This window comes from Anoplopoma fimbria, chromosome 12 (genome assembly GCF_027596085.1).
Source record: "Anoplopoma fimbria isolate UVic2021 breed Golden Eagle Sablefish chromosome 12, Afim_UVic_2022, whole genome shotgun sequence".
Taxonomy (NCBI): Eukaryota; Metazoa; Chordata; class Actinopteri; order Perciformes; family Anoplopomatidae; genus Anoplopoma; species Anoplopoma fimbria.
In genome coordinates, this window is record NC_072460.1 from 5,103,133 (window position 1) to 5,113,809 (window position 10,677).

At 39.8% G+C, this 10,677-nt stretch overlaps 1 protein-coding gene across 1 annotated transcript in view; it reads left to right on the forward strand.

The window, feature by feature from the left end:
- The window catches only part of ntsr1 (neurotensin receptor 1 (high affinity)), a 29,855-nt gene extending 20,886 nt beyond the window's left edge, over positions 1–8,969 (forward strand). Inside the window, exons 3-4 of the mRNA XM_054608626.1 lie at positions 3,581–3,665; positions 8,714–8,969. Coding sequence (XP_054464601.1) covers positions 3,581–3,665; positions 8,714–8,969 — 341 coding nt within the window. The remainder of the gene's footprint in view (positions 1–3,580; positions 3,666–8,713) is intronic.
- The last annotated feature ends 1,708 nt before the right edge of the window (positions 8,970–10,677 follow it).

The window sequence follows — 10,677 nt, forward strand, 5'->3', positions numbered from 1 at the left end:
TGTGTGTGTGTGTGTGTGTGTATGCACTTGTGCACCTGTGGTAAATGCCCTTCCTAGATTTAAATGAAATGAAACTGGTAAGAGCCCCCGGATAGACACTAACTTCTCAAATTCTTATTAAGCTTGACTTCAATATGTTCTATATTACATACTGTATGTTCATTTTCAATCTCCATTCAGTGTTACTCACCCAAACCCTTTATGTGTATCCTTGAGGTAAGAGATCGATTTTTTAAATCATGAATTGTTTGTGAGGGATGAGCCGATGAACGATGCCACTGTCCATCACCGATGGCTAACTGTCATCGACTGCTGAGCCCAGCGCTGACTTTCTATCAGGACTTACTTTATCATTTGTGTTTTTGGAACAACGGTAAAACATTTTAGAGTTGAAGTTGTAGGGATATCATGTTTCTGTCATCACCAGCAGTCCATGGTTCCATGTTTCATATGTAACATTATTCAAAAAAGGATGGATTGCCAGTGTTTCAGAACGACTGTTTCTTATAAATGGCTGCGTGAGTCCGGGTATGTGTGCGTGTGTGTGTGTGTGTGTGTGTGTGTGTGTGTGTGTGTGTGTGTGTGTGTGTGTGTGTGTGTGTGTGTGTGTGTGTGTGTGTGTGTGTAATGACCAGCTGACAATGACAAACCGCGATGGGCAGAGTGCTGAGGACGGAGCTGCCAGGCTGGAATAGACTCTGGTCAAATGAGATGCCTTTCTGTCGCCAACTTTTTGATGGACTGAATGTGTGTAGCATGCATTAATAGAACTGGCTCTGTCATCTCCCATTGCTTTCACAGCTTGAGTGCGTCTGGGTATTTCAGCATTCCTTACTGTAGCTGTAAGTGTATATCCTTTGAAAGCTCTGGGTTACCTTTTAAGGTTTTTTTTTTACCTTAACAGTCCTCATTCCTACATCCAGCACAGAATCAAAAAGAGTCGGTGGGAGGAGTTGGCGACATCGTAGTGGTAGAGATTAGTTCTCTGCTGCACCCAAAGTGTCATCTGAAGAATGCCAACTGTAACTGTGCCACAGAGCCGTGCGAGACCCAGATGTAATCTCTCCTCAAAGGCATGCAGATTGGCACACAATTATCTGTTCCATCTCCATTGTGTCCCCTTCAAACTTGTACCAGATAGGTTTCATACAATGTCTTAAAATGGAAGCTGGCCCTAAAATAGCAACATCCAAGTGAACTAAGATTACATTTTCCTATTTCCTTGTAACATGGGGTTTGTTTTATTTGAATTCTGGGGATGATAGCAGGGTTCTTTTAAGAAGCTGCTATGAAACCAGCAGCCCCAAATTACAGCAGCATCCTTTCCAACATGGACTTCCATTAAGTATTCAAACACTTTGTGACTAAGGTATTACTCTGCATGTTCATGTGCCATGGCAAGGATAGACAGCTTGTCAAATGGAACCGATGCAACACAAAATGTACATATTTAAAATAAGCCCCACCCCAGCTAAAAGAAAAAAGCCATAACATAAAGAGAGGATGTTTTAAAATGTTCCATTTGGTGCTATTACCAGTCAAATATGAACTTACAGCCTGGATGGGTCTGACCATTAGAAAAAGGTTGATTTGCTCAAGAGGTAGAGGATTTTTCTTGCTCAAGAGATGTGAAGTTCGGTTGTTTGCTGACTCTGCAACCTGAAAAAGTGTTTTTCAAAAGTCTCAGTGGTCGGTTGCACAAAACAACTCCACCTTGAAGTTTAAGTTAAGGTTTCCTTGAAATACAATCTGCTGCACGAAACACACTTGAGGTTTCCTTAAGATGTTCACTAAAGAATTTAAGATTTTCTCCTTATCTTGGTCTTATATTAATGAATTCCATGAAGTAAGTTAAACCTCCCAAAAGACCATAGCAACCCAAGAGATCTGAAGTTGCCTCTGACTCCATCTTAACCATAACACGGCCAAGTTTATGGCGATAATTGAATGCATTCCGAGCAGAGTGTTTGGTGTCAGGGAGAACCCAATGGAAGGTTTAATGCTAGGGGATCTATTCAGTCAGTCATAGGCAAGGTATTTCATATCCACAGGTCAAAGTTGTGCCACGTCATTTACCACGTTGCTACTGAACACTGTGGTGAGGTTCCCGTCAATATGAAGATCGGTTTATTAACATAAATAAATCAACATTCAATCAAAGTCCAGTAAGTTTGCAGTCATGAAAATGAAATATAAATTTGGCTTTAAGATGTCAATTTGGTTTTTATTGTCTTTTTTCTAAATAACTTTGTGAGTCGATTTAAGCTTGAAATCTCTTTTTTTATGCAGCAAATGCCGTGACTTCATTTCCTTAACTAAGGACACCTTCTAAGAGACTCTGTGCCCTTCAGTGAGTCCCTCAGCTGATGAGAGAGTAAAAACCTATCCTCTGACGCAGTGTACCGCCTTGTTATCCAATAACAAGAGTATGGTAGATGTAGATGAAAGAAAAGAAAAGAGAACCCAGAAAGAAACACAACAGTGCTGTTTGAATAAACTATTGATTTCTGCCAACTAAAAATGGCTCATTTATAAATCCTTTGAAACAGGTTAATTTCCTGTTTGAATGAGAATCGCTGTATTGCATGTGGGCATCTATGTAAATAAATACCAATAGATTATTCATATATGGAAAGATAAAAACAGCTTCTGATTTATTTTTGAATTCCAGAGTCAAAACTCAGAACACTGACATTACACACAGGATGATATAAGTCTATATCAGCCAAGCTAACTGTGTTCAGTGGTGGCAGGATCCCCATAAAGCCTTCAAGAAACCACCTGAGAATAAAAATATAAAAAAGGTGCAGAAACTGCCCGTGAGCAGAAAGAGTTCAACGATGCAGATCGATGATGATGACGACCATTATCATTTACCAAGCTTTTATTTAGACTCAGGGTAAAGTCGCACACAGATCATGGAGGATATCAAGGTCATTTAAAACCCATGGCAACCCAACTGCCGCAATTTGTGTCAAAACTCATACGCCGCCTTCTTGGAGGAATAAGTCAGTCCAATCTGAGCGCACAAACATGAAAGAGATATTCTTCTGCATCAAAGTCATCTGGTGATAGTTGCATTTCTGTACATCCATGGGTACATGGCTAACAGGAATTGCTAATTTTGCATACTTTAAATGATGCCAATTTGCTCGTTGTGGAAAAACATTTTACAAAAATGAAGGAATCTTGACTATCTTACTGTATAGACCCCCATATCTGGTATGAATGCATATTGTTTACACAAACACATATCTACAATTCACTCCTATTAATGATTTTTCAGGCTTCAAAATTTAAATACATTGAAATATAATTTAAAATGATTTCCCTGTTGATGTGCAGGGCAATTTATCCACATTGTCAGTGGGCTTTTCAGCATGATTGCACAGCGGCTCAGGACTTTTCCATCAAACACAAGCCCGGTTCTTAAATATTCACATTATAATCTGTGTGCACATTTTTGCCAATGTACACTTTCTGTATGTGTTTGTGTGTTTTTATTGCTCTGTATCTGTAGCACTATATCCTTCCTCTACCTCTGACCCTCCTTCTCTCCCTTGTGCCCTTGTGTGTTCAGGAGCGGTGGTCATAGCCTTCGTGGTCTGCTGGCTGCCCTATCACGTTCGCCGCCTCATGTTTTGCTACATCTCCGACTGGTCCGAGTGAGTAACGATCCTTCTGGTTGCTCTCTGCAGAAACACACCAACGCTGCATACACATTGCACGCACCCACACATGGTTCTCCACATGCATGTGCACGCTATTTTCGAATATGCAGAGACCGTAGCCTACACACACGCTAATATTGGCTACGGCCATCATTTAGAGGGCCATCAGTTAAAAGCGTCTGACAAAGAGGAGAAGGACAGATACATCATCCTGTTAAGATTGCCTTCATTAACATTCTCTCTCTCTCTCTCTCACTCACTCACTCACTCACTCACTCACTCACACACACTTGCTTTCTCCATTTATTTTCTTTTTCCCTTAAATGATTGTCATTGTTGTCCCTCAATCAAACACACACCGTTTCAGTAAATGAGCGTTAGTGCTAGGAAAGCCTCGTATTTCTCCTCAATATGAAGGATGAACAAACAACATGTTATTTGGGTTCCCTCAGTTCCTCACTGTCGTTGCCTGAGAGGGAAAAAATAGCTTAAAACAAAGTGGTTTATGAGCAGAAACATGTTAGTTGTTTTAATCACGCTTAGTCAACCTCTTCCTGTTTTGAATAATGAAGTAAAAAAAAGTCCGGGCCTTTTAGTTATTTCTTCAGATTGTATAAAACATTAAGTCAGTCTCCTCTAGCCCCAATATCATCTGGTTTCTTTCTCCTCGGCCCTGTTGTTGTCATTGTAAGTTACTCCAAGCCTGTGTTGAGTCTGGTTGGAATGACTAGACTCGCACAGCACAGGAAACTGAAAATCTTTTACAAAAAAATGTCTTCACTACATGGAGTACTATTCATGACAAAAACAGCAGTTAAAAAACATTGACATGCAAATTAAATGCTGGAAAAAAAAATTAACAGCACCTTGGAGGTATACATGAGAAGTTGTTTGTTTGTCTTCAAGAGTTTGCCACTTCTGTCTCAAAAGCGTCACAAGCGTTGTGGCATTGTGCCTGTAGCGGGAACCAACGGAGAAGGGGTTTTAAGTACTTAAGTACCAGGTGTTCATATGTCTGACTGTCACTCACAGAACTCAACAGCTGTGTACTGGAGATAAAGTGGTGCGAGGAAGGGGCGCTGGAAGAGTGTGAAGCTCAGCAGGGGGCATTTGGCATCGAGGCTGGCGTGATCCCATTGGATGATGGTTTCTAGTATTGAAAATGTTTTTTTTTCTCCCTGGTAAAGAGCAGCAGGGACATCCTTATTATTATTTATTTTTTTCTCTTTTGCTCGCCGGTTTGTTATTGCCTTAGTTTTAAATTCAACAAGACCCTCACGGAGACAGAAGACAGAGAGAGACAGTGAAGGAGAGGATGGAGCAGCATCCTGTGCACTTGTGCCTTTTGCATCAGTGACACCAGGGATGCCAAGTTTAAGAACTGCTCTTAATCGAGTATAAACATATTGACGACACCATCCGTCAGAAAAAGAAATGCTTTTCTCCTGGGGCTCAGGTCATGCTGACAGACTTCAGCTGATTTCGTGCCGAGAAGCACCCGGTGCAGATGGATGTGGATTGGGAGTAGGTTGTATATTTTGGTGTCCAGGGGACTGGAAGCAGTCTCGACCAGTAAAAATATTTGTCTTTTCTTTCCTGTTAATTGCTGTTCTCTCTGATAAATCGGTCCTTGGTGGATCTGCCACAAGAGGAAATAGACTTATGTGCAGGAAGCACAGAATCAGAATTTTAAAATGCACCAAGTTGCTTGTAATTACAAGGAAAAATGCGTGGTTTTCTTATCAAAATAAAAATTGTACCAAAACAAAGACTAGCATCTTCGACACCATCTGTCATCCTCCATAAGCAGAGCCCACAGAGTTACCTAAGTATATATTATGAAAAGGTCAACTATCTCTTCTTTTCAATCCTATCCCTCATTCATTTTTAATGGCGTCCCTGTATGCAGACAGACGCACACATTGACTTTCTGCACACTTCAGTGACCCTTGTCCAATGCAAGAGCAGAACAGATCGATACACCAGATTCCAGTAACTGAGATGACGCTTGGGATTACCTACACTATGTACGAGGACAATGATATGTTATGATTTATAACCTTTTGCTTCCCTTCAATGTGCGGTGTTTCCGTGTTTTAAGTTGTATTATCTTATCCTCTTGATTCTGTGTTACACACCCTCCTATTTAGTATCCACTAATCCTTGCTTTGCCTACACACATAAATAAAATACAACACAGTGTGAGCTCATGAGAGACATCTTGGTGGCAAATAATCCATCCAAGAGATGAGAACCATTTAATTTGCTCTAGCAATACAACACTTAAAATGGAACAGGAATTACAATATACCTAATATCATGTGTGCTGTATGCTGTTTGTTTGGCATCTCTGTTAAAACGGCAGATTCGGCAAATTGGAGAAGCAATTCTTCTGAAGTGAAACTGTTGTTTATAAAAGGTCACACTGCAACAATTTTAGATTAAAGCTGAATATTTCGTTGGATAAAACATGTGAATTTAAGAGATGATTACATCTATCTTTTTTTCAATAAAACTTTTGAACTTTACCACACTCTGGAGATATACTGTAGGAAGTGTTTGGACAGAAACATTCTACACAGTTACCACTGTAATCGAGTTCTACAAATATTATAATACTAAGAATATTACTGTTGCCTAATCTTTATCTGCAACTGTGCAGAAATTCCGGTGTTTAAACAAAAAAAAGAAACATGCAAAATATTCTAAAAAATTGCTGCTAAGCATTCGAATGTTTATTTTAAATTTGATTGTCAACATTATGTTTCAAAGTTTCAAAGCTTCCAACTATTTGGTTAAAAAAAAAAAACTCTTTATATGGAGCTCCGTCTCTCTCTATTGTTGTTTGAGGGTGGGCCAAACTAGCCGGAGAGTTTCATGTCACTTCCCTAACATTATGACCTCAAAAAAGTTACGGAAGTGAAGGAGAGAATTCAATGGAGCCGTTTGAGGCAGCTCAGGATCAGTGATTCTGAGGGGGAGGGTAACTCCTGTTAGGAGTGGACTTCAGGTTTTACACTCTACGGATCTTTTACATGTACAAAAATATATATAACACACTAAAGAAGAGGGAAAAAGTGGAAAAGCATAATAGGGCCACTTTAAGTGTGTTTTCCCACTTCAGTATCTCTAACACATTGACTTGCCCGATTATATATGTTGTAGTCTCTTTAATTCTACACCATGTTTCTTTCCTCACCATCTCTGTATCCCTCCCATCTCCTGTCACATGTAATCTTTATATCCTGAAAATCCTCTGCTCTCCTGCCGTGTAGCTTAATCTCCCTCTTCCTACTCCTCTCCAACAGCAATCAGGGCCAGACTCAGATCCCTCAGTTAAGAATCATAGGTTTAACTCTCCACCGAGGAGTTTCTAGGAGTAGAGTCAATCTAGAGCCAATTTGTCTGTGTGGTTCCTGCTGTTCTGCCTTGAACACTACTGCCCACATCTTGGACACAGTAGACATCTGTATGGAAGCTAAGAATTCTCAAACCTATAGCACCAGTGTTTGCTGCCTTACTCCTTTTTAGTTATTTTTACATTTATATTTTACTGCTGTAAGATATGGCCCTTTGTGTTGTACAAATTAAGTAAACCAGCACCCTAAAGACTATTCATCTTTGAAGGGAATATCAGGTGTTTAGACCATCTTTTTTTGTACCTTTTATATGTACAAAAATATATATAACACACTAAAGGAAAGAGAAAAAAGTGGAAAAGCATAATAGGTCCACATTTTTCCCATGACACATTATCATATTCACAAAAAAAGTGAGCAGATGTGGCCTCCTAGAGAAAAAGCACCAAATTTTCGTCATTTTTCATAGCACTCAAAGCCTTCAAATTTTTTGTGCTGCCGCTCTGAGCTCTTCAAGTTGATAATATCGGAACTTTTCAGAAAGTCAGCGCCGGCTGCCGAAATAAACCTGTAAATTAAACTATACGGACACTATGTGGTCTAAATGCAGGACTTTTGCAGATGGACTGACTGAGCTTGTGTGGGCTAAGAGAAAGTTACCCAGCCCCACTCTCTACATCAACATGCAAAGGTCACAGCAGGGGTCGGTGTGGTCTGAAATTGAATTATTTACATTTTATGATGATTGGATTTTGTCAGAAAGATCTGGACCACACAAAAAACATTCCCTCCTAAAGCCCTGGAAGCCCAATGCTGAAGATGCCAGTGATCTGAGATTGTATGTGAGGCATTCCAATTTCTTAATAGATTGAAATTGAATTCAAAATACTCTCTTTCCTCCGGTTTTACTTTTCAATATATATTAATCCAATTCAGGCATAGAAAATGATTAATCTGCCTTTCATCTTACTGAAGCTTTGAAATAGTAAACAAAGCCAGAGGCTGGTGGAAAGCCCACACATACAACTTCCCGTATGCTTCCTCATTCCTTTTTGAAAAAAAGTTTGTATTGGTTGAAAACATAAGCAAACAATAAACACAATGTACAGGCACCTTCTTTACAGTTAAACGATGCATGTATAAAGATAACCGAATACATTGTTGGAGGCAGGCCCATGCAGGGATCTTCCGAATCTAGATGTCAAGAGGTCTAATGTTTCCTTTAACCCCGCCTCCCAACTGCTCAGCCTCGGGCTCCTTCACATGAACGCAAGTTGTTCGTAGCAGCCCCATGCATTCATGAGCTATCTTGCCCATAGTAGCCTAGCATAGTAGCTAGTTTTTGCCAATTAATGTACTGATCTTCAGGCATTCTATTATCTCAAATAGCTTGAAAAAAGTTCATATAGCTATCCCCCAAGGCCTCTAGATTTGGGTTAAGCCCTGAAAGTTTACAGTGTCTGCCCCTGAATCCACAGTACAAGTGATGAATTACAGCCAATATATCCATTATTAAAGCTGCATACGGCTAGAAGGAAGCTTAAAGATATTTTTGATATATATACAAAATATCATATATCACATAACAATGTGATATATGATATGATATGTTTCATGTATATAATTAACAAATATAACTCTGTCACACATAACATTGGCTCCCTGTCTCCTGTTTTCTCACAGTGACTTGTATGACTTCTACCACTATTTCTACATGCTGACCAACGTCCTGTTCTACGTCAGCTCCGCCATCAACCCAATCCTCTACAACCTGGTGTCGGCCACCTATCGCCAGATCTTCTTCTCCACGCTGCGCTACTTCTGCTTGCCTTGCCGCCGTACACCCAGGAGGCACCCCCACCCCTTTACCCGCCACTCCATCAGCATCTCCAGCAACCACACCCTCTCCACCAACATCATCAAAGAGACGGCGTACTAATTGGGCCACAACGGAATACACTTTTGTCATGCTATAAACCCATCTGCTGCCACATTGTGAATACCGTTCCAACCGTTCCAACATTCTTGAGACTGTTGCCACAAGCTGATCCAGTACTGGGATTACCATAATTTGATATGTGGCGCCAAGTGCTCACTATGAGATTTCATTTCAGATGCACATTTATTATGTGTGATTGTGTGTTGTGTCTTTGTTTATTCAACATGAGTTTTGGAAATGAATAAAACTACATATGACGATGAAAGTATGACATAAAAGGGCAAAAGAGCATGATTTAAATGGAAACTGATATTTAAATGTTTTTTACAGTATATACATTATTGTACCAATGATTCACACTGGCTTGGTGCTATACAGTGCACATTACTCATTGTTCTGAAGAACTTAAAAACCTCTTGAAAGTACTTTCTCTATAACAATGGCCTCTTGCAATACTTTCACCACTACTTCAGTTCTGATGCAACCGTCCTTTGTGCTACTTTAGGTGAACTTCTGTGGATAGAATAAGCTTTGATGTTGGGGAAAAAAAGGGGCAAAGAGTTTTTCTTTCTTGAATCCAAATTGCATTGACAGGTGTGTAGGAAGAATCCCTTGCATCACTGACATTTACTGCACTTGTCTCTCTTGGCCTCGTCCCGAGCAGCTTTTCAGCAAAACTGTAGTTGAATAGAGGGTGAGTTCAGATAGCTGGTCCTTACACTCTGAAATATGAATGTAAATGGAATTTGTAAATAGTGCATTACAAAGACAATGATCATTTCTGGTAATAGTTTAACTGTGTAGACAGATGAGTAGGGATGTCGCAAAACCAGAAACTGACTATCAATACCATTACAAGTGAAATTCTACCATTTTCGATACCCAATTTGATACCATGGTTAAAAAAAACAATAAACAATTTGAGCTGGTCTTATTTTATCTTGCTGTCAAAACATATATTTCGGACAATAATATTTATTTAGGTTTCTGGCCAAACATGTTACAACAACCTTATAATTTATATTTGCCTAAAACTCATTTTAACTGAATAGAGCTTGAACGAATGAAAATGAAACTCAATGCAACCTCCGTTAACGTTAGCTGCAAGCTCCGCAGGACTGTTGTGCCCATCTGCACAACTTGCTTCCCTTGTGCCAATTTCAACATATTGTTATTGTTCACAATGTAGCAATCGACGGAAGGCGTAAATAGAGAGTTTAATGCCTCCATTTGGATTTTTGTATCCGTTCTCGTGACATCCCTCCAAACAAGAAGTTCCTGTGATTGATTATTTGAAATATTTGTACATTAATTACCATGTGGAGTAAATAATAAACTTAAAGGATGTATTTGGCACAAGTTAAACGAAACAAGGAGCACTTCAACGGACACAGAAAACCCACTCAAGAGCCATCCCACCAGCTGCTGCTTGAGCAATCGAAGGCAGGGAGAGATCTGGGTGGTCCAGCCTTTCCATTAGGATCAACGCCAAGATGTGAAAAAATCTGGACCCTCCCTCAGTTAAGGCACACAAGAAGGGCTAAGGAGGATTAGAGAAATGCCATTGCTGTAATTTATCCACAATTCAGCAACAGCATTTTGAAAGGCCAAGAGAATGGAGCTTGCGTGATGGGCCATTCTTCTTCTGAATGACGTTGGGTAGCAGAAGATGCTTTGATTGCATCTTTATTGTAGTCTCATTTTGGAA